This window comes from Strongyloides ratti (assembly GCF_001040885.1).
Source record: "Strongyloides ratti genome assembly S_ratti_ED321, chromosome : 1".
Lineage (NCBI taxonomy): Eukaryota > Metazoa > Nematoda > Chromadorea > Rhabditida > Strongyloididae > Strongyloides > Strongyloides ratti.
In genome coordinates, this window is record NC_037307.1 from 9,699,131 (window position 1) to 9,723,499 (window position 24,369).

The window sequence follows — 24,369 nt, forward strand, 5'->3', positions numbered from 1 at the left end:
TAAAATAAATGTTTTTAAAGATTATTTTGATTAATAATTATTTATTGTGTAAATCTGTAAATTTTGTATAATTTATTTGATTAAAACGTTTTATAATTTTCAAAGAACTTTTCTACATTAAAAAAAACATTGAATAATGGAACATTTATGTGTGATCAAGGAATTAAATTTTCAACAAACTAATAATCTTTGTTAAGATTACCAGTAAAATTTAAAAATTAAAAATTATTTTGCTTGTAAATAATATCAAATTGCTAACGATTTTTATCTTTATTTCTTTAAAATTAATTTTTAATGATAAAGAATTGGTTGACAATCTTAAAAATTTAATAAAAATTATTTTTAAATTTATAAAGTAACTTATAATTAATAAAACGGGTTAAAAGATAACAAAATCTTGTTTTTTTTCATTTAACTTGATTAATAATAAAACATGATTCATTGCAAAATAACAACAGATATAAATAAAATGCTTAGCCATAGATCATCTAAAAATTTAATATTCAATGCCTGTGAAAAAAAAAAAATGTAAAGGAAAACTTTTTTAAAAAATTATACAAATATAGAAACAGTAATGAAAAAGTTAGATGTGATGAAACATTTCTTAACAGCAAACTGACAATTTTTAATCAAATTTTATTTTCATTATCTTTTTGAACACATGTTTTATTTTATATAAATGATAAAAAAAAATATTAGTTAGAAATTCACGTATTATTTAATGAGTTAAATGACCTATTATAAAAATAAATATTTAAAAAAATTTGGAATATATACAATATTTAAACTTTTATAAATATAAAATTATTTGGAATATGTGAGAACTAATTTTTAAATACAAATTTTTGAAATATGTCACATAATATTTTATCAACAAGATGATAAAGAAACTTAAAGTAGAAAAGAAGTAAAATTATTTTATTTTAAAAAATGTTTTTCAACTTTTAACATTTTTAAAATACCCCAGTTTTAAAAAACTTCTTTAAATAATAATAATATAAATTATACAAATGAGATAATACATGTTGTGGTACTTTTTTTTGAACAAATTTTATATTTAACATGAATTTATAGAAATCTTTTTGTGACACAATAAACTTTCAAAGTAAAAAGATTTAAAACAAAGTTAATTTTTCTATATTAAATGAACAGAATACAATTTGGGTTTTGAATGTTTAAAAACTACAATTTTTAACTATTTATTTAAGCTTAAACCATGAACTAATTTAATACTTTTAATAAAAAAAACCATTATTTTCTAATCATCCTCTATAATATCATTTAACAAACAATAGATTTATTGAATAACTGTTTTACTAATAATTAAAAATTAAGAATATTTTTTAATATAAAAAATAACACATTTTCTATATTACTTTTTAATGCAAATATGTTAAACCAATTTAATAATTTGTAAATTCTTTATCTTTTTTATTTATTATTTTATTTATAATATTTGTTTTTTAATAACTTTTACTCATTTAGTAGTGAAAAAAAAATTTTCAAAAGTTATTTAAATTTTAATAAATAAAAATTAATTTTTTTTGTTTGTAAAAATTTACGTAATGTATTATATTTAGCATAAATAATTCATTAATTGAAACTACTGTGATAATATTAACAATAGTTACTAAACATTTAAAGAAATTAAAAAAACATCACTTTGTGTGGTTTTGAAGATAGTAAAAATATTGAAATATATCTTTTTGTATACATTTCATAAAATTCTATTTTGAAAATGTTATTTAATTATAGCATATGCAAATAACAAATTAACAAATATTTTACCTAGTAACCCAACTAATGCTAATCGTAATTTACTTATTAATGAAACAGATACTACAATTCAAAATATGTCTTAATAAAAAAAAAAGTTATCTGTAAAAAAAAAATGCACTAAAAGAATTTCATAAAACAAAAAATATAATGTTTATAAAATTATTTCAATTTTGCACATTTTAACACACAAAAACTTAGTAAATTTTAGTTTATTTTTATTTTATAATCATATGTTCATTTCAAATTAAATGTTTATTATTTTGGGTGTTAAAAAATAATTTTATTTCATTAAAGTCCTAAATTATTTTTTTCAATTTTTCTAATAAACAATGTAGTTAGATAAAATGTATATTATATATACGCTAAAATAATAATAACAAAAATTTAAATGTTTGATGCTTTAAAAAATATAATAATTGATGAAATATGATAAATAATTTTTAATTTACATTATATTTGTTGTTAATTATTTTATAGTATGACAACATAAAGTTCAAATATAGTTTCATTTATAAGCAAAAAATGATTATACCATTATATTTTTTACAATGAAATCAATTATATGTATTATTATATTATCTTATGCATTTCTATTAATCTACTCAGGTGTTATCGTAGAAGAATATGATTATAATGATCCTTTTTATTTGAAATTTAAAACAAATACTACAATAGCTCAAAAGGCAGCAAACTTTTGTCTTAAATATTATAATGAAAAGCATAAAAATGAAACATATACATTTGTCAATTTAACATTCGCTATGAATGAAACAGAAGGACCTGATTCACTTATTAATTTAATGTTCACAGGGAATAATGGAACAAATCCAAATATAAATGATGATTTTCAAGGAATATATGAAAATAATAAAAAAAAAAACGAAACATGTGATATCACAAAAATACCATATAGAAGGTAATTTTAAATTAAATTATGACTTAAAAAAGTATGTTTTTCAGTCAAATTGGTTAAATATCAATTAAAGAAATTTTATTTAAAAAGTTGGCTTATATCAAAAATCATTTTAATATTCTTTTTTTTGATAACTTATTTAGTTGTTACAAAACATGAGAACCATCAATATAAAGTATGTTCAACAAAAGTTTATATATTTTGATTAATTGAAATTTGTCTTATATTAAATTTCTAATCATAATTTGTTTGAAACTACGCTTAATCTTATTGAAATGATAAAAAAAAAATTAGTCAAAAATTTAAATATTACTAAATAAGCTAGTTGATCTCATCTAAATATTTATTTAACATACTTTTTATTAGAAATATTTAAAGACTTATAAAATAATGTTATGTTATTATAATAAACAGATATTTTAACTTAATTTTAAAAATAAATAAGTATTCAACTTTAGTTAGATTTTTTTATCGTATAAAGCAGTATTTTTTAAACAAATTATTATGTAAGTTATTCAAAATCTGGTAGAGAAATTAATTAGAAATTTAAATTAACTAATTAATATGCGATTAAAACAATTTTTTTTAGCTGATTCATTTTATTTTGTAAAACCATTTAAAAATAAAACAAAGTTTAAAATTTTTTTAGATACTCAAAAGTTTGCTATATTAATTTATAACTATATTAACTATACTATAATTTATGGTTATCAAAAAAAACAAAACAAATTATAATTTATAAAATTTGTAAAAAATTAAATTATTGCAATTTCTTAACAAGTAATTAGAAGGCCACTTGCTGTGTTTTTATAAAAGTGTCAATTTACAACCAATAATTTTTATATTAACACAATTTAATTTTTTTATATGCATATCAAATCATTGTTATCAATTTATATTTATTTTTTAGATTAAATAAATATAAAGTAATTTTATATTAATAAAAATATTTTTATAAAAATTAAAAAAATGTTTCGGTACAATCTTATTTTAAAATAAATTTAATCATTTTAATAACTTCTTAACTTTTTGTTTTATAATCAATTGAATTAATTTCATTAATGTTATCGTATAAAATTAAGACTTTATATCAAAATTTATAAAATGGAATACAAACTTTAACTTAATTAATATAAATCAAAAAAAAATATTAAGGAGAAGATTAATGTATAGATGAAATTAGCTATTTATATTGTTCAATTATTTACAGTAAAAATATTAAAAGTATTTTAAGAACCACTATATATTTTTTTTTAACTATCATGATATATTAAACAAAGCCATGTAAAATAAATTTTATCATAATAAAAGTTTGTTTTTAAAAATATGTCTTATTCAATCAATTACTAAATATCATTACTAAAATTTACTATTGGCCACAAAAAGTTGAAATAAAAAAAAAGTTTTAATTAGCATCTAAATTGTTTAGAATTAAGCAAAATCTTATTAAATTTGATATAAATAAATAAAAATTTCTACAAAAAACATGTTTAAGATGAGGTATTGACAAAAATACAATAATTAAAATTAAATCTAACTAACAAGTTGTCTAGTATCCTAAAATATTATACTTGAATTTTGCATCTAAAATTACAATTTTATATATTGAATATTTTTGTATTATAAACTATACTTCATTTTTTATAAACATCATCATATCAATTATGATAATAAACAATTTTAAAATTATTTGTTGTAGATAAATTAAATTTATAACATCTACCAAATTTAAAGTAATTTTAGACTATTTAATAATCATAATATTTTTATGCAATCTATTTAACAATAAAATTTTAGAAAAAAAATATATATATATACTATTCCGTATAAAAAATATTATAACATAGATAAATATAAATATCACCTTAATGACAACAAATATTAATTATATTTAGCACTTTATGAAATCTGATAATTCATCAAATAAGGGGTTTGTTTAAATTAACATTAATTGTTAATTAATTGTAAACAAACAAAATAATGTTCAAATAGATTTTTTATTTATAAATGAAAAAAAATTTATATCATTATATTTTACAATGAAATCATTTATAGGTGTTATTTTATTATCTTATGTATTTCTATTAATCTATTCAAAAGATATTGTTAGTGTTTATGATAGTGGTAATGGTGGTGGTTTGAATAATGGTTTTGGTAATGGTTATGGTTTAGGTTTTGGTAATGGTTATGGTTTTGGTAATGGTAATGGTTTTGGTAATGGTAATGGTTTTGATTATGAACGATATGATACAAATAATGATACAGCTTACAAAGCAGCAAACTTTTGTCTTGGATATTATAATAAACAATATAATGTATCATATAAACTTACTGATATAAAATTTGCTATAAATGAAACACTCGAATCTAATTCAAATATTAATTTAATGTTAATAGCAAAAAATAATAGTAAAGGCGATTATGAGTTTCAAGCTATTTACAAAACTGGTAATAATAGTAAACCAGTATGCAATATCGTAAACAATGGTCCATTTGAGGTAATTTTAAAAAAATTTAAACTTATAAAATTTATTTTAAAAATATTTAACATTATTACAAATTATATATTAACATATAATTTTTTAAGGACATTATACTTCCTTCACAACCTTCAAATGGCACTATTGGAACTATCAAACCGGCTACAACAACCAAAAGACCAACCAGAACAACAACCAAAAAACCAAGCAAAAAAACAACCCAAAAATCAACCAAAAAACCATCCCAAAAACCAAACAAAAAACCAAACAAAAAACCATCCAAAAAGACAACCAAAAAACCGAAAGGAAAAGGTAAAGGTAAAGGAAAAGGTAAAGGAAAAGGAAAAGAAAAAAAAGATGATAAAAAAAATTCAAAAAAAAGAGAATAAAACACACTGAACAAAAAAATTCAAATAGATTGAAAATCTGATAAAGTGTAATAAAAGAATAAAATAATAAAGAAATTAATTTGATTCAAAATATTTTTTTTTCTTAGAAATTTTTTTACTTTTTAATCTTCTAATTATAAAATATTTTGATACTAAATAAATAAAACAATAGTAATTTGCTATGCTTATTCTTCGAATAAAAGATTATTTTTTTTATTAACAACGTAAAATTTATATTGTATTTTTATAAATTCAATTAACAAAAATTATTAATATATATGATCTAATAAATATTAGTACTGTAAAATGGTATTGTCTAAGATAAATTTATATAAAAATTGCTAGACTTTTAAGATGTTATAACATTTTTCAAGATAATATTGAAGACAGAAAAAAACAAAAAAAAATTCTAATAATAAGAAGAAATTTTTTCTATACGTTAATTAATCTTAATTTTATGATTATAAAAATTATAAATTTTTGTTTTGATAAATAAACTTTATTCCTTGATACTTATATATTTAACATATTTTATAAATATTTTAGAAAGTTTATCTACTTAAAATATCACATTTATTATTTTCATTATGTAGAAAACATTTCGTTATACTTAAAAAAATTTACTTTGGAGCAAAATAAGCTGAAACAGCTCCACCACCTCATGTGCCTCCTGGAGCACCGAAATACTGTGAAACGGCCATTATTTGTTAGTAGAATAGAGAATCAAATACAAACTGTATTTTAAAAATATCATCATATCAATTATGATAATAAACAATTTTAAAATTATTTGTTGTAGATAAATTAAATTTTAACATCTACCAAATTTAAAGTAATTTTAGACTATTTAATAATTGTAATATTTTTATGCAATCTATTTAACAACAAAATTTTAGAAAAAAAAGTATATATATACTATTCCGTATAAAAAAAAATTATAACATAGATAAATATAAATGCTACTTTAATGGCAAAAAATATTAATCGTTTTTAGCACTTTATGAAGTCTGATGCTTCATCAAATATAACATATGTTTAAAATTACATTATTTGTTAATTATTTGTAAACTGACAGAATATTGTTCAAATAGATTTTTTATTTATAAGTGAAAAAAATTATATTATTATATTTCACAATGAAATCATTCATAAGTATTATTTTATTATCTTATGTATTTCTATTAATCTATTCAGAAGATAGTAGTGATAATTATGATGATTATATTACAAATAATGAAACAGCTTACAAAGCAGCAAACTTTTGTCTTGAATATTATAATAAACAAAATAATGAATCATATATACTTACTAATGTAACAGTAGCTATTAATGAGACACTTGATTCTAATTCAGATATTAATTTAATGTTCAAGGGAAACGAAACAAATAGTGGAAAAGAACAAGATTTTCAAGGTATTTACAAACCTGGAACTAATGGTGTGCCAAAATGCGATGTTGTAGTTCTTGAAAAATCTAAGGTAATATAAGATAAAATTTTTAACTTATAAAATCTGTTTTTAAAAAATATTTAACGTTATTACAAATTATACCATAACATATAATTATTTAAGGTCGATATTGCAACAACTCTTCCACAAGTTTCAACTACCATTTGTACAACTATCAAACCGGTTCAAACAACCAAAAAATTATCCAAAAAGACAACCAAAAAAGCGAAAGGAAAAGGGAAAGGAAAAGGAAGAAAAAACAAAAAAGGAAAAAAAAAGAATAAGAAAAATAAAAAAAATTCGAAAAATTAAAAAAAAAGAGAATAAAACACACTGCACAAAAAAATTCAATTAAATTGAAAATCTAATCAAGTGTAATAAAAGGATAAAATAACAAAGAAATTTATTTGATTCAAAATATTTTTTTTTTCTTAGAAATTTTTTTACTTTTTAATCTTCTAATTATAAAATATTTTGATACTAAATAAATAAAACAATAGTAATTTGTTATGCTTATTCTTCGAATAAAAGATTATTTTTTTATTAACAACGTAAAATTTATATTGTATTTTTAGAATTCAATTAACAAAAATTATTAATATATATGATTTAATACATATCAGTACGGTAAAATAGTATTGTCTAAGATAAATTTATATAAAAATTGCTAGACTTTTAAAATGTTATAACATTTTTCAAGATAATATTGAAGACAGAAAAAAACAAAATAAAATAATTCAAATAATAAGAAGAAATTTTTTAAATTTTTTCTTTACGTTAATTAATCTTATTTTTATGATTATAAAAATTATAAATTTTTGTTTTGATAAATAAACTTTATTCCTTGATACTTATATATTTAACATATTTTATGAATATTTTAGAAAATTTATTTACTTAAAATATCACATTTATTATCATTACCATGTAGAAAACATTTTGTTATACTTAAAAAAATTTACTTTGGAGCAAAATAAGCTGAAACAGCTCCACCACCTCTTGCGCCACCTGGAGCACCAAAGTAAGCAGATGTTGTTTCACCAGCAGGCATGGGAGCTCCGCCACCTATAGATTTACCAGCACTACCAGCTCCACCACCTCCAGATGGCATTGGTGATGCGCCACCACCAGTCATTGATGTACCACCTAAAGCAGTCATAGTAGAAGCTCCCATTTTAGATCCACCAACAGTAGTCATAGTTTAAGCATTTCCCATTAGACCATCACCAAAAGCAGTAATTGTTGAAGCACCTCCACCACCACCTTCATTTGTGGGGCACCTCCTGAACCCCCACCACCTGAAGTTGGAGAGAAATAAGCTGAAACAGCTACACCACTTCCTGCGCTTCCTGGAGCACCGAAATATTGTGAAACGGCTATTATCTGTTAGTAGAATAGAGAATCAAATAAAAACTGTATTTTAAAAATATCATCATATCAAATATGATAATAAACAATTACAAAATTATTTGTTGTAGATTAATTTATAACATCTACCAAATTTAAAGTAATTTTAGACTATTTAATAATCATAATATTTTTATGTAAGCTATTTAACAATAAAATTTTGGAAAAAAAATATATATATATAATATTCCGCACAAAAAATATTATAACATAGATAAATATTAATATCACCTTAATGACAACAAATATTAATTATATTTAGCACTTTATGAAATCTGATAAGTCATCAAATATGGCGTCTGTTTAAATTAACGTTAGTTGTTAATTATTTGTAAACTAACAAAATAATGTTCAAATAGATTTTTTATTTATAAATGAAAAAAAATTTATATCATTATATTTTACAATGAAATCATTTATAGGTGTTATTTTATTATCTTATCTTATCTATTTCTATTAATCTATTCAAAAGATATTGAAAGTATTTATGATAGTGGTATTGGTGGTGGTTTGAATAATGGTTTTGGTAATGGTTTTGATTATGAACGATATGATACAAATAATGATACAGCTTACAAAGCAGCAAACTTTTGTCTTGGATATTATAATAAACAATATAATGTATCATATAAACTTACTGATATAAAATTTGCTATAAATGAAACACTCGAATCTAATTCAAATATTAATTTAATGTTAATAGCAAAAAATAATAGTAAAGGCGATTATGAGTTTCAAGCTATTTACAAAACTGGTAATAATAGTAAACCAGTATGCAATATCGTAAACAATGGTCCATTTGAGGTAATTTTAAAAAAATTTAAACTTATAAAATTTATTTTAAAAATATTTAACATTATTACAAATTATATATTAACATATAATTTTTTAAGGACATTATACTTCCTTCACAACCTTCAAATGGCACTATTGGAACTATCAAACCGGCTACAACAACCAAAAGACCAACCAGAACAACAACCAAAAAACCAAGCAAAAAACCAACCCAAAAATCAACCAAAAAACCAAACACAAAAACAACCAAAAAAGCAAACAAAAAACCATCCAAAAAGACAACCAAAAAACCGAAAGGAAAAGGTAATAATAAAGGTAAAGGTAAAGGTAAAGATAAAGGTAAAGGTAAAGGAAAAGGAAAAAAAAAAGATAAAAAAAATTCAAAAAATTCAAATAAAAGAGAATAAAACACACTGAACAAAAAAATTCAATTAGATTGAAAATCTGATAAAGTGTAATAAAAGAATAAAATAAGGAAGAAATTTATTTGATTCAAAATATTTTTTTTTTCTTAGAAATTTTTTTACTTTTTAATCTTCTAATTATAAAATATTTTGATACTAAATAAATAAAACAATAGTAATTTGTTATGCTTATTCTTCGAATAAAAGATTATTTTTTTATTAACAACGTAAAATTTATATTGTATTTTTAGAATTCAATTAACAAAAATTATTAATATATATGATTTAATACATATCAGTACGGTAAAATAGTATTGTCTAAGATAAATTTATATAAAAATTGCTAGACTTTTAAAATGTTATAACATTTTTCAAGATAATATTGAAGACAGAAAAAAACAAAATAAAATAATTCAAATAATAAGAAGAAATTTTTTAAATTTTTTCTTTACGTTAATTAATCTTAATTTTATGATTATAAAAATTATAAATTTTTGTTTTGATAAATAAACTTTTTTCCTTGATATTTATATATTTAACATATTTTATGAATATTTTAGAAAGTTTATCTACTTAAAATATCACATTTATTATCTTCACTATGTAGAAAACATTTCGTTATACTTAAAAAAATTTACTTTGAAGCAAAATAAGTTGAAACAGCTCCACAACCTCCACCAACACCAAAGTAAGCTGATTGAGCACCTCTGTGAGCTGCAGCTTCAACACCAAGGTATGCTGATGTAGCACCACCAGCCATTGATGTACCACCTAAAGCAGTCATAGTAGAAGCTCCCATTTTAGATCCACCAACAGCAGTCATAGTTGAAGCACCTCCCATTGGACCACCACCAACAGCAGTCATAGTTGAAACACCTCCACCACCACCTCCATTTGTGGAGTACCTCCTGAACCTCAATTACCTGAAGTTGGAGAGAAATAAGCTGAAAAAGCTCCACCATCTCCTGCGCTTCCTGGAGCACCGAAATATTGTGAAACGGCTATTATCTGTTAGTAGAATAGAGAATCAAATAAAAACTGTATTTTAAAAATATCATCATATCAAATATGATAATAAACAATTACAAAATTATTTGTTGTAGATAAATTAAATTTATAACATCTACCAAATTTAAAGTAATTTTAGACTATTTAATAATCATAATATTTTTACGTAAGCTATTTAACAATAAAATTTTAGAAAAAAAAGTATATATATACTCTTCCGTATAAAAAATATTATAACATAAATAAATATAAATGTCACTTTAATGACAACAAATATTAATCGTTTTTAGCACTTTATGAAGTCTGATAAGTCATCAAATATGGCGTCTGTTTAAATTAACGTTAATTATTAATTATTTGTAAACTAACAAAATAAATTTCAAATAGATTTTTTATTTATAAGTGAAAAAAAATTTATATCATTATAATTTACAATGAAATCATTTATAGGTGTTATTTTATTATCTTATGTATTTCTATTAATCTATTCAAAACATATTGTTGGTAGTTATGATTATGAACAACATGATACAAATAATGAAACAGCTTACAAAGCAGCAAACTTTTGTCTTGAATATTATAATAAACAAAATAATGAATCATATATACTTACTAAAGTAGAATTTGCTATTAATGAAACATTTGCTCCTAATTCATATATTAATTTATACTTCAATGGAAAAAAAACAAATAGTAATAAAGAAGTTGAATTCCAAGCTATTTACCAACCTAGAAAAAATCGTGAACCAAAATGCAATATTGTACTCATTGATACATCTGGGGTAACTTAAAAAAAAATTTAAACTTATAAAATTTATTTTTAAAAATATTTAACATTATTACAAATTATATATTAACATATTTTTTTTAAGTACATTACACTTCCTCCACAAAATTCAACTGGCATTATTGGAACTATCAAACTGGCTACAACAACCAAAAAAACAACCAGAAGGACAACCAGAAGGACAACCAAAAAAACAACCAAAAAACCGAAAGGAAAAGGAAAAAAAAATTCAAAAAGTTAAAAAAAAAAAGAATAAAACAAACTGAACAAAAAAATTTAATTAAATTGAAAATCTGATTAAGTGTAATAAAAGGATAAAATAACGAAGAAATTAATTTGATTCAAAATATTTTTTTCTTAGAAGTTTTTCTACTTTTTAATCTTCTAATTAAAACATATTTTGACACTAAATAAATAAAACAATAATAACTTGATATGCTTATGCTTCAAATAAAAGTTTATCCTAAATATATATTTTTTTTTAAATAAAAAAATATTTACTTTATAAACAACGTAAAATTTATATTGTTTTTTTATAAATTCAATTAACATAAATTATTAGTATATATGATCTAATAAATATCAGTACTGTAAAATGGTATTGTCTAAGATAAATTTATATAAAAATTGCTAGACTTTTAAGATGTTATAAAAGTTTTCAAGATAATATTGAAGACAGAAAAAAACAAAAAAAAAATTCTAATAATAAGAAGAAATTTTTTAAATTTTTTCTTTACGTTAATTAATCTTATTTTTATGATTAAAAAAATTATAAATTTTTGTTTTGATAAATAAACTTTATTCCTTGATACTTATATATTTAACATATTTTATGAATATTTTAGAAAGTTTATCTACTTAAAATATCACATTTATTATCTTCACTATGTAGAAAACATTTCGTTATACTTAAAAAAATTTACTTTGGAGCAAAATAAGCTGAAACAGCTCCACCACCTCCTGCGCCACCTGGAGCACCAAAGTAAGCAGATGTTGTTCCACCAGCAGGCATAGGAGCTCCGCCACCCATAGATTTACCAGCACCACCAGCTCCACCACCTCCACCAACACCAAAGTAAGCTGATTGAGCACCTCCTTGAGCTGCAGCTCCAACACCAAAGTATGCTGATGTAGCACCACCACCACCTCCAGATGGCATTGGTGGTGCGCCACCACCAGCCATTGATGTACCACCTACAGCAGTCATAGTTGATGTACCTTTTGGAATATTAACAGCAGTCATAGTAGATGAACCACCTGCAGCACCAACAGCAGTCATTGTTGAAGCACCTCCGCATCCACCAACAGCAGTCATTGTTGAAGCACCACCTGCAGCACCAACAGCAGTCATAGTAGAAGCACCCATTTTAGATCCACCAACAGCAGTCATAGTTGAAGCACCTCCCATTGGACCACCACCAACAGCAGTCATAGTTGATGAACCACCTGCAGCACCAACAGCAGTCATTGTAGAAGCACCACCTGCAGCACCAACAGCAGTCATTGTTGAAGCACCTCCACATCCACCAACAGCAGTCATTGTAGAAGCACCACCTGCAGCACCAACAGCAGTCATTGTTGAAGCACCACCGCATCCACCAACAGCAGTCATTGTTGAAGCACCACCTGCAGCACCAACAGCAGTCATTGTTGAAGCTCCCATTTTAGATCCACCAACAGCAGTCATAGTTGAAGCACCTCCACCACCACCTCCCATTTGTGGGGCACCTCCTGAACCTCCACCACCTGAAGTTGGAGAGAAATAAGCTGAAACAGCTCCACCACCACCTGCACCACCTGGAGCACCAAAGTAAGCAGATGTTGTTCCACCAGCAGGCATAGGAGCTCCGCCACCCATAGATTTACCGGCACCACCAGCTCCACCACCTCCACCAACACCAAAGTAAGCAGAAACAGCACCACCACCACCTGGAGCACCTCCTGGAGCACCGAAATACTGTGAAACGGCCATTATCTGTTAGTAGAATAGAGAATCAAATACAAACTGTATTTTAAAAATATCTTCATATCTATTTTTATTTATAGATTAATATAATTATATAATTTGAATTATCTATATTATATTCTAGTTTAATATATATTTATTCAGTTTTTTTTTGTTTTTATGTAAAATTTAAATATTGAATTTAAAAAAATTAGGAATAACAAAAAAAAATTCTTATTTAGAAACTATTTGTAAACGTTATATGAGAATTATTATATTGTTAATATTATAATACAAATTTTAAAAGATTTTAAAATTTAGATTTAAAATATTTTAAAAATTCTTCAACATAATTTTAACAAAAACTTTTTCAAAAATTAATTTTTATATTTATTATTAAAATAATTTTATATAATTAAATATATTTATATTTTTTCTTATCTTTTTAGTTATTTTAACTCAATTTCCAAATATTTTTTTTACTTTTAAAATTTACATTTTTGAAAATCAAAAATTAGATTAGATTTTTTAAGATAAAATATATAAAAAATAATCATTTATTTTTACAACACATTTATTTTCTAAACAAAAACTTACATTTCTAAAAATTTTTATATTTCTTAAAGATTATAATTTTATATATTTATCAGTAATTTTTTTGCAATCATAAAAAGATAGCATAGTGAACAAAATATATTTCAAACCAACTAATATTTATATATTCTACAGAAAAAAATAACAAAAAAATATATTTCAAAATTATGATAAAATTTAAATATATTATAGAACTGAATAAATTCAGTTTTTAGAAATTTGAATTTTTTATAATAAAATAGAATTTTTTTATTTTAAAAAAAAAGTCAAGTATATTGTATTTTTTTGTATTTTCATATCAGTTGGTAAATTTTAAGTTAATTATATAAAATTTATATTGTTAACATTTTGATATACAAATCAAAGTAGATTAATATTAATTGAAAAAAGGGTAATTAAAAAAATAATTATTTGCAAATGTATTTGTTAAAATATTGTTAAATTAATTAAGTAATTTAATAGATGGACAAAACTGAAGATCTTGACAAATTTGATCTGGTGTTTTATTATTTCTTAATTCAGATATAATATAATTTACTTCTCTATTTACTAATGTTTTACACATTGGATCTAATATTATATTATTATTTGTAACAGTATCACACTCTTTATCAGCTTTCTAAAAAAAAAAATACTTTATAATATAAAAATAATTAAATTACCTTTAAAATTTCTGAATCACCATCATTTAAGTTTGTCTTAATATTTTGAACTAATGATTTACACATATTACATATTGTTATTGAATATACTACATTATATGAAATAATAAATAACAAAATAAAACAAAATAAATTCATTGATATTTTTTAAATTTCTTAAAACTTAAAAAATTGTGTGAATATAATAACTTTAAATATTACTTTGTCAAATGTCAAGTTCCGTATTAATTTTATTTCTTTGATAAGATAATTAATCAAAAAACTTTGCCTACAATCATATATACATTACAAATCACTTTTGATGTAATGGTAAAATAATTTTACTATTAATAAAAAATTTTTTGGTATTTTTATATTAAACAAAAATTATATTTAATTACAGTTTTGGAATTTGTAGTTTGTTAATTGTTTTGATATCTTACAATACATTAATATTTGTTTTTAAAAAGTATATAAAGATATATTAATAAAAGCAATAATTTTAATTATCATTATTTAGATCCTTGTACAAATATTTTTTTAGAAGTTCTTTTGTTTGTGAATGATAAAGTATATCAACGTGATTTGTGTTGTTTATTTCATCAACCGTTACTTTATCACTTTTATTAGACCACATTTTGCAAATATCAAGAGATTTTTTATTAACAGTACCATCACCATCTCCATTTACAACTTTATCTGGTGGGTAATCAGGATAATATGTATTACTCCACCCATAAATTTCAGGTGTACTGATACCAACACCATGAATACAATGTGTATTAACATCAGGAATATTTGTAAGACTTTCAGTATTTTTATGTGCCTCAATATATTGTTCATATCCTTCAGTATAATTAAGATCTTCAAAAAATTCATTAATATTATTTAATGTATAATTATTTTTGGGACTTGATGCAAATATTTCATCTTTCTTCCATGCTGGTTCTTTTGGAAATAATAAATAACTACTTCCCCATGTTCTTTGCATAGGTCTTAATTTTGATGGTGCTAATAATATTCTATACATTTCCATATTATAACCAGAAACAAGTAATTTTACAATTTGCATTGATCCACCCCATGGTGCAGCTAATGCTATATGACTTTGAATATATCTATCTCTAAATTCTTTATCAACAAAATTATGAAGAAAATAATTTATATGTATATTTCCTAAACTATGACCAAGAAGGACAACTTTACGATTATTATTAAACCATGATGTTCTCATAATAGTTACTTTAAATTTTAAATAAAAATCATCCATTTCAGTTGGTTTTAATCTCCAATCAAATGGTGCAGCTCTAAGATCTTCATTTCTTCTATATCCCCATGAAACTAATGTATCAGCAATTGTGGCAAAATAATTTGCCTGTGGAAAATGAACACTATCAAGCCATTCAACAATACTAGTATCATAACCAAATTCACCTGTTCTAATATCAACACCAGGTGAATTTTCACATTTTTTTGTAACATTATTAAAAACCATACGCATATTATCAATAAAACAATCAATAGCAAGAGCTGTAAATTGTTGAAGATTTAACCAAATATCAAAATAATCTGATGTTGTTTTACTACAAATATAATGAACTGTAGATGGTTTATTTAATTTAGCTTCTAATCGAGTACCACCAAATCCAGGTACTAAAAAAAAAATTTTTTTTTAATAAATAATTAAAATAGAATAAATTAAAAAAAAAAAAACTTACCAAGAATTACTGGATATCCTGGTTTTATAGGATCATCATATTTTCTTTGATATTTAGGAATATCTCTATTATAAATAGTATTATTTATTTTTTCTAATATTTGACAATTACAAAAAAATAAATTAATAAGTAGGCATGTAAATACATATAAAGATATACCCATTCTTCCCGTATTATTAATAAATTTTTATAATTGGTATATAATGTATATATGTTAGCTATTAAATATATTTAAATTTCTAAAAAAATAAACTTTATTTGTTGATTTATAGTATATTTCTTTTTATAAAAAAAAAATATTAAAAATTAAGAAGTATCTATTAATTTATATAAATAAATTTTAATTGAAATATTTTTTTAATTAAAAAATCTTGAATAATAATATTTATAATGTTTTATTTAATTACATAAAAAAGTTTATCTTAAAAAAAATGCATAAATGATTCTCCAATAGTTATTAAAAAAAAATATAATAATAAAATATATACCAAGTAAATAAAGAATCATTTTAAAATGTTAGCATATTTATTTATTGTAATGTTTATTTTTACAACACTATCATTTAGATATTCTATATTATTGATTCTTAAATAATTAAGGAAAATATATATTACATCTAATATTTTCATACTATTAAAATACAAAAATTAAATTATCAAAAGTAGAATGTTCATATTTTCTTTTTTAAATATTTTCTTTAATACTTATAATCATACTCCTACATCATATAAAATATAAATGTAATATATCTATCAATTTAATCATTACAAACTTTTGATCAAAAAGAAAAAAATTATCATTACCATGTAAATATATTTTGAATAATTCTATACAATTAAAATTTGATTTTTATCTTTATATATATATACATATCTAATTGTGTAATAATTAACATTTTGTTTCTTGTATTATAAAAAAAAGCATCAATTAAAAATGAAAGATAAAGAAAAAAAATCTTCTTCTGAAAAAAAAAAACGCCATTCAAAATATGAAAAAAATAAAAATAAAAAATCAACATTAAAACCTTCAAAAATAGGAGATAAACCAGTTAAAGTACATAAAAGTAAAAAAGAAAAAATCAATGATAAAATAGAAGATTTTCATACATCTTTACGAGATCATGATGATAACATATACAAGTCATCAAAAAATAATTACAATATTAAAAAAGAAATACCAACAGAAGGAATAAATAATATTAATGATAAACAAAATCCAGTAAAAAATTTAAATTTAACAAATAAAATTAATAATCAAAATTCGATAAAAGAAAAATCTGAAATAGAAACAGAAATACATGATAATAATAATACATCACCAACATTACGTAATAGAAAACAAAAATTAAATACAAAAAAAGTTGTAAGATTAATAGAAAATGAATCATCAAAAAAGAGAGGAAAACATTCATTAAATGATACTGATAAAAAAGAAATAAAAATTAAGAGAACTCCAAAAGATTATGGAATTGGTCAATATAGTAGTATAAAGATTCAAACAAAAAATGTAAATGGAAAACTATTTCATGATGTGAATATACAAACATTTGATCAAAGTAAAAGTCTTATTAATCAATCACAAAATTTACACGTTCCTTTTTACAAAAAAAATGGTTTATGTTCAATTAGAAAAAATAATATTAATCAAAATTATTCTCAATTATTAAAAGCAAAAGTATCAAAAAAATTACAACTTAATGAAAAAGATATTATACTTGCTAAAATTCACCATCTACGAAAAGTTGTAGATAAAATTAATAATAAATGTATCTATCAACATTAACATATTTTAAATATTTATAAAAAAAAATTCAAAGTACCAATATAATGAAAGTATTGTTATGATAAATTTTTAATCAATGTCATTTTTAATTAACATGTATTTTTTATTTTAATAAAAAAAAATTGAATATAATATCATAGTAAAAAATTATAATTTGACGACTTATAATTATCACTGAAAAATTGTCCTAGTTTTCTAGTGTATTTAAGAGATAGTGTTTTCTAAGGGTAATCAGTTTTTTCATCTTCTTTCTAATTATACTTATTGTCATTATTTTTAAATTTATAAATATTGTATGCTAAGCTAATTAACTAATCATTTTTTTTTCTTTTATTTAAGTAAGAAGTAAAGAAAAAATGATAGATTTATATTTTGATTATAAATTATATAATTTAACCACCAAGTAGCAACTAATTTCTCGTAGATATTTTTGATTTTATTGTAAATTTGTTTGTAATAAATAAAGTTTTTTAAATTTTTATTCTTTTGTTTCTTCCTATGAATAAGGTTACATCAGTATAATAAAAATAAAAATTATTTTACTCCAAGGTTATGTTATCAATATAAAAATTATTATGAAAAATAATTAGATAAATATTAATTTATCTCTAAATTTATATATTATTATAAATGTTTAAATTTTATCTTTTATTTATTTAATTTTAAATACCATATTTTACAATATCTTTTTTAAAAAAAAAGTTTATTTTTACAACAAATAAATATGTATTTAGTTTGTTTTAATTTTACTATTTTTCATTGTTTTAAAAATTTAGGTGTTACAAACAAATTTATTAAAACAATCAAAAGTTTTTTTATAGTTTTAGATTAAAATTATATTTTCAAAATCTTTTGAATTAATAGAAACCTTTTTTATAATTTTTTATATTTGTTTAAACTAAAACAAAAGATATAAAAAAATCTTTTTTCCCCATAAACTTTTTTCATAGTAAAAATTATGTTTTATAAATTTATAAAAAGTATGAATTTTTTTTATCTATTTAAAAAATAATTTTCATAGAATTTCTATTATAACAAGTTATTTATCATCTAAAAAAATAATCCTATATTTTTTAAATAGAAAAAAAATTGTAATTTTACGAAATAATCACTCTAAGGTGAGAATTGAGTAATAGAGGATTTTTTTTGTCTTACCTCTATCTAGTTTTTTTTTAATATATTTATTTACTTTAAATATAGATATTTGTAAATTTAAGTTACAAGAATGAATAATGTAACATTATTTTCAAGTATAATCAAAAGATATATAAAAAAAAGATTTATCAAATCAATTGACCACTTATTATTTATTTTATAGATGATCCAAATACTTATTAAAGAAATTGGTATTAATAAAGTAAATATTAACATCATCAGTACCATATCCTTTATTTTAAAAAAAAACTCAAACTTTAATCTTAACATTTTATAATAAAATGTAAAATAAAGAAAAATGTAATTTTATTTATTTTCTAAAGTTTAAGGAAGCAACAATAATTGAATAAAAATTGTTAATTAATTTTTATTAAAAAATTTATATATTTTATAAAAATTTATTCAAAAACTTTATTATGAATACAATTACAACTAAAAGTAAACCTATTCTTGAAAGGTTAAAAAGTATTAATAATAATTCATTCATAGGTTGACAGTAATTGCCTTTTTTATGGCAAGAGTGATTAATAAAAAAAAAATTAAAAATTACAAACTCTCTCTTTATGTATGTTTCGGATAATTAAACATTTCAACTATAATGATGCCATATTAGTGGTTATTATTTTTAAGACTTAAAATTTATACTTTTCAAAATAGTTACAAGGCTAACTTTTGTTTATAATACATTTGCTTTTGTAACCTCTTGAAACTGAAAGGTACATAAGTAATAGAAAGTTAAAATTCATCTTTTTATCGGAAATAAAAATTTGATGGTGGTAACAAAAGAAAAAAAAGAAACAATTATAAGCTTATCTGTAAAAATAAAATAATACTTCTTGACCTTATAATTACAAATATTTTCAATAAAAAAAAAATAGCATTGAAATTTATATTATTATTTTTATGTAAAGAATAAACTAAAAAAAATAATAAATTCTTTTTTTATCCATTTTATAAAAATTAAAAAAAGATTGTTTTATAATATTATTTATAAAAAAATTATTTTGTAGAAAAGTTTCATTAAATCATAGTCTTTTCTTTCAAATTCTTTTTTTTTATAATTATAATATTAATGTTAATAAAAATTTCAAGGAATAATAAAGCAAGTGATAAGAAATATATCCAAGAAGTATTAAAAAAAAAATTAACCTTCAAAGAAAATTCTTTCGACCTTCATAAAAGATTTATATTTCAAAGAATATTCTATCACTTATAAAATTTTGACCTCTTTAATAAAAATGATACCATTTATATTAAGTTGAACTGTTGTTTACCTAAAATAATACTTATAATCATAACAAAATCTTTCTTATTTGATAAAATAAGAACTCTTTACCGGATAGATACAATAAATTTATATATATATATATATTTATACATTATTTTATTGGCACATAATTTTGTAAAAAGGTTATACATAAATATATAAGTTCATCATTTATATTGAAGAATAATTATCCCTCTACAATGAAGTGAAGATTAAAAGGTATGGAAAAAAAAGAGAAATGAAGGAGGAGTTGTAATTAGAAAAATATATTAGAAATAATGCTAAAAAATGTATAAATTATTATAAATTTTGTTATAATAATAATATATATGTATAGATATATTTATAAACATATATTGTAAAATTAAATACTAATTTATTTTTATTATATTTATCTATCAAAGTGACATTGAATAATAATAGTTAAAAGCTTTTATATATAACTTTTTTTTATTTTTTTTTACATATTTGTTACATAAATCAAAAAATTTTCATAAAATTTTCAAAAATGATCTCAATATCAATACTTATGATAATTTTTTATAAATTAAATACAATTAAAGGAGAATATCAGGAAAATTCTGTTATTGGTATGATAAAATAATACTTTTGTTTTTATTATATTTAATTATAATTAATTAAAAACTTTTTTTTATAGGTGTTCCAAAAGTTGTATGTGAAGATAATGATGTATCATTAGATATTATTACATCAAAACCATTTATTGGAAATATTTTTGTAAAAGGCCATGCTAAAGATGATGCTTGTAAACAGAGTTACTCTTCAAATGGGACAAGTCTTTATTCATTACCACTTGGTGAATGTGGAATGCAAAGATTAAGGACAGCTAATCCAAAAGGTATAAGTTTTTCTGTAACAATTATTGTATCATTTCATCCATCTGGTTTTATAACAAAAAATGACAAAGCATACAGAATTAGATGTTTTTATATGGAACCAGAAGAAATTGTAACAAATTCAATTGAGGTATCATCTCTAACTACCTCAGAGATTCAGGATGAAATGCCAATGCCTGTTTGTGATTATTCAGTAAGAAAAAATTCTGTTGATGGACCATTATTAACATATGGTAATGTTGGTGATATTGCATATCATGTTTGGGAATGTAAGGGTACCTCAAATATAGGAATGCTTATAAAAAAATGTTATGTAGCAGATGGTGATGGTGATAATCATTCTATAATTGATGTTAATGGTTGTACAACTGATAAATTTTTATTATCAGAAGTTACATATAATAAAAATCTTATGAAAGCTTATGCCACAAGTTCTATATTTAAATATGCTGATTCAAATCAACTATATTTTACATGTCAAATAAGGTTATGTCAAAAACAAATGGGTCTCTGTGAGGGAGTTACACCACCAACATGTTCAACAACAAAAGAATTTACAAGTAATAAAAAAAAAATTGAAGAAGATAATAATGATACATCAATAACTTCAAAAGTCAAAAGTACAGAAAAAAGAAGTGAACTTGTAACATCAAGTAATGGTTTATTGGTATTAAAATCAGGAAAAAATAAACGTGAAGTAGAAAAAGTTATTGAAAATAGGAATTTAATGGAAATTGATGTTGCTTCACCTGAATTATTAGTCCTTGATCAAGGTGAAGCAGTAAGTTTTACCCATCGAGATAATTATTGTATTCCAAACATTTTATTACTATTAATACCAATATCATTAATAGTAATAATTTTTCTAACATCTATATTAACATTAATGATATCAAATGTTGTAACAAAAAAAAATATCTGTAATGGAATTTGTGTATAAATAGTAATTAATTGATATTTACTTTATTTGTAAACAATTTATAGTATAATTTTTTTTTATAATAAAATGTTTAATTATTATATCAATTTTTATTAATGAAAAAGTATGAGAAAAGTTTTATTAAAAATATTTTTTTTAAGAAAAATAAACAAATCGTGACCTATTATATGTATTTATATTTTTATCAAGTACATTAAAATTAAATAACGAAAAAATGAGTATTATTTTATAAAATTTATTCTATAAAAAAACCTTTTTTAATATTTTGTTAATAAAGATAACAATAATTTCTCTTATGCTTAAAAACATTCTTTTATTGTCTTCTTATTTATTTTTGTTACATTTCCAATTTTAAATTATAACACATTCAAGGATGTTTTTAAAACTTGAGGAAATGTCCTTGATATAAGTTTCAGAACTCATTACAAATAGTAATAAAAATATTTCCTATAATCATGAAATTTTTCTTTTTGTTATTGAAAACAAACATTTTCCTCAGGTTTCACAATAAATCGCTTTCTTTTTTAAAACTATCATATTGAGAAACATTTTAATTTTTAAATATTTAAAAAAAAACATACTTTTGATTTATTTTAACTATTATATTAAGATTCTATAATTTCAAAATGCAAAATTCTTTTTTCATTGAGATATTTTTTTTAATTAGATTCAGAAGATATGGTTTATAAGAACAGGCAAGTAATAAAAGTTTTTTTTACGCTAAATCAAATATTATTTTTTCTTCATTACCGCACTTAACAAACTTCCCCCGACAAATAACTTTATTATAATTATTCATATTTTCCATAGAATCAATTCAAAAGATTTACTATGAATCTTATTGAAAAAACTTACATCTTTTGCATTTTTTTTGTGACGTTACATTTTCAGAATTAATGACATTTTTTTTGGAATTTGAATATACTACCGCAGTCATTCGATAGCCCTTGAAATGGGATGAAATTTGAATATAATCAACAATATACTAAAGTTGAAAATTTAAGAGTTATAAGAAGTCAAAGTTGAAGGGCGAAATTGTGGAATATTTTTTTTAAATCTCGATTTTTATGATAGTATTGTAAATTTTAAGAATAAATACTTTTTTCTAGATCAATTTTTTACGAGAAATTCATAAAGCCTATTTATATCTTTATAGGACTTTTAAAAATGAAGATATGATAAGAAATATGTATAAAAAATGGTTTTAAGAATCTATCGATAACTCAAGTAAATGAAGTCCTAGAATCATGAAATTTGATGCGCTGGGTTTCTTTCGTAATTTAAGCTATACCCTACGTTGAAAACTTTTTTAAATTTTCAACCGTTCCTGAAATACAATGCTTGGTACTTTTTCGCGCGTAATCCATTGTCATCATTTTTTTATATCTCAAAAGTGGTTAAAGGTATAAAAAAATTTTGAACGTAGACCCTATATGAAAACTCATTAGAAGACGATTTCAGAAATCTGATTGTATTTATCTTTATTTTGAAGCGAGATATGAACAAAGGCGGAAATTTTTCTAAAATATTCATTGTACCCGACTATTCAGTATCTCAACAAATACTTATCCTATGAAGATGGGACTGGTTTCATTCGATTTCTATTCAAAAGTAGGTCTAGAATATTAATTTTTATAGCTATAGCATTTTTATTTTCAGAGATATAAAAATCGGCTGAAAATTTTCTAGATTTCCGAGTTTACCTCTAAAAATGTGAACAAAGAAAAACAACTTTTTTTGGAATTTGAATATGCTACTGCAGTCATTCGATAGCCCTTGAAATGGGATGAATTTTGAATATAATCAACAATATACTAAAATTGAAACTTCAGGAGTTATAAGGATTCAAAGTTGAGGGGCGAAGTTGTGGAGTATTTTTTTTAAATCATGATTTTTATGATAATATTGTAAATTTTAAGAATAAATACTTTATTCTAGATCAATTTTTTACGAGAAATTCATTAAGCCTATTCACATCTTCATAGGACCTCTAAAAATAAAGATATGATAAGAAATTTGATTAAAAAAAAGTTTCAAGAATCTGGCGTTAACTCAAGTTA

At 21.5% G+C, this 24,369-nt stretch overlaps 10 protein-coding genes across 10 annotated transcripts; 6 read left to right on the plus strand and 4 right to left on the minus strand.

Moving 5' to 3' along the window:
- Positions 1 to 2,327: 2,327 nt before the first annotated feature.
- On the plus strand, positions 2,328 to 2,752 carry SRAE_1000300700 (Hypothetical protein; the record flags this gene model as incomplete). Its single annotated transcript, XM_024650149.1, has 2 exons — positions 2,328 to 2,695; positions 2,740 to 2,752. The coding sequence occupies 2 exons, from the start codon at positions 2,328 to 2,330 to the stop codon at positions 2,750 to 2,752; spliced, it is 381 nt and encodes a 126-aa protein (XP_024503955.1).
- A 1,979-nt stretch (positions 2,753 to 4,731) lies between these two features.
- Positions 4,732 to 7,321, plus strand: SRAE_1000300800 (Hypothetical protein; the record flags this gene model as incomplete). Its single annotated transcript, XM_024650150.1, has 5 exons — positions 4,732 to 4,816; positions 4,865 to 5,190; positions 5,280 to 5,502; positions 6,756 to 7,039; positions 7,133 to 7,321. 5 exons carry the CDS (start codon positions 4,732 to 4,734, stop codon positions 7,319 to 7,321), a joined length of 1,107 nt encoding a protein of 368 aa, XP_024503956.1.
- Positions 7,322 to 7,967: 646 nt separating this feature from the next.
- Positions 7,968 to 8,207, minus strand: SRAE_1000300900 (Hypothetical protein; the record flags this gene model as incomplete). Its single annotated transcript, XM_024650151.1, has 1 exon — positions 7,968 to 8,207. The coding sequence occupies one exon, from the start codon at positions 8,205 to 8,207 to the stop codon at positions 7,968 to 7,970; it is 240 nt and encodes a 79-aa protein (XP_024503957.1).
- A 477-nt stretch (positions 8,208 to 8,684) lies between these two features.
- On the plus strand, positions 8,685 to 9,618 carry SRAE_1000301000 (Hypothetical protein; the record flags this gene model as incomplete). Its single annotated transcript, XM_024650153.1, has 3 exons — positions 8,685 to 8,713; positions 8,839 to 9,220; positions 9,310 to 9,618. The coding sequence occupies 3 exons, from the start codon at positions 8,685 to 8,687 to the stop codon at positions 9,616 to 9,618; spliced, it is 720 nt and encodes a 239-aa protein (XP_024503958.1).
- Positions 9,619 to 11,057: 1,439 nt separating this feature from the next.
- SRAE_1000301200 (Hypothetical protein) lies at positions 11,058 to 11,414 on the plus strand (the record flags this gene model as incomplete). The annotated part of the gene is made up of 1 exon (XM_024650154.1): positions 11,058 to 11,414. The coding sequence occupies one exon, from the start codon at positions 11,058 to 11,060 to the stop codon at positions 11,412 to 11,414; it is 357 nt and encodes a 118-aa protein (XP_024503959.1).
- A 915-nt stretch (positions 11,415 to 12,329) lies between these two features.
- SRAE_1000301100 (Hypothetical protein) lies at positions 12,330 to 13,382 on the minus strand (the record flags this gene model as incomplete). The annotated part of the gene is made up of 1 exon (XM_024650155.1): positions 12,330 to 13,382. The coding sequence occupies one exon, from the start codon at positions 13,380 to 13,382 to the stop codon at positions 12,330 to 12,332; it is 1,053 nt and encodes a 350-aa protein (XP_024503960.1).
- A 1,009-nt stretch (positions 13,383 to 14,391) lies between these two features.
- Positions 14,392 to 14,889, minus strand: SRAE_1000301300 (Saposin-like type B, 1 domain and Saposin-like type B, 2 domain and Saposin B domain and Saposin-like domain-containing protein; the record flags this gene model as incomplete). Its single annotated transcript, XM_024650156.1, has 3 exons — positions 14,392 to 14,568; positions 14,612 to 14,700; positions 14,880 to 14,889. The coding sequence occupies 3 exons, from the start codon at positions 14,887 to 14,889 to the stop codon at positions 14,392 to 14,394; spliced, it is 276 nt and encodes a 91-aa protein (XP_024503961.1).
- Positions 14,890 to 15,092: 203 nt separating this feature from the next.
- Positions 15,093 to 16,471, minus strand: SRAE_1000301400 (Lecithin:cholesterol/phospholipid:diacylglycerol acyltransferase family-containing protein; the record flags this gene model as incomplete). Its single annotated transcript, XM_024650157.1, has 2 exons — positions 15,093 to 16,243; positions 16,309 to 16,471. The coding sequence occupies 2 exons, from the start codon at positions 16,469 to 16,471 to the stop codon at positions 15,093 to 15,095; spliced, it is 1,314 nt and encodes a 437-aa protein (XP_024503962.1).
- A 770-nt stretch (positions 16,472 to 17,241) lies between these two features.
- SRAE_1000301500 (Hypothetical protein) lies at positions 17,242 to 18,090 on the plus strand (the record flags this gene model as incomplete). Its single annotated transcript, XM_024650158.1, has 1 exon — positions 17,242 to 18,090. One exon carries the CDS (start codon positions 17,242 to 17,244, stop codon positions 18,088 to 18,090), a length of 849 nt encoding a protein of 282 aa, XP_024503963.1.
- Positions 18,091 to 21,020: 2,930 nt separating this feature from the next.
- On the plus strand, positions 21,021 to 22,309 carry SRAE_1000301600 (Zona pellucida domain-containing protein; the record flags this gene model as incomplete). Its single annotated transcript, XM_024650159.1, has 2 exons — positions 21,021 to 21,102; positions 21,171 to 22,309. The coding sequence occupies 2 exons, from the start codon at positions 21,021 to 21,023 to the stop codon at positions 22,307 to 22,309; spliced, it is 1,221 nt and encodes a 406-aa protein (XP_024503964.1).
- Between the last annotated feature and the right edge of the window lie 2,060 nt (positions 22,310 to 24,369).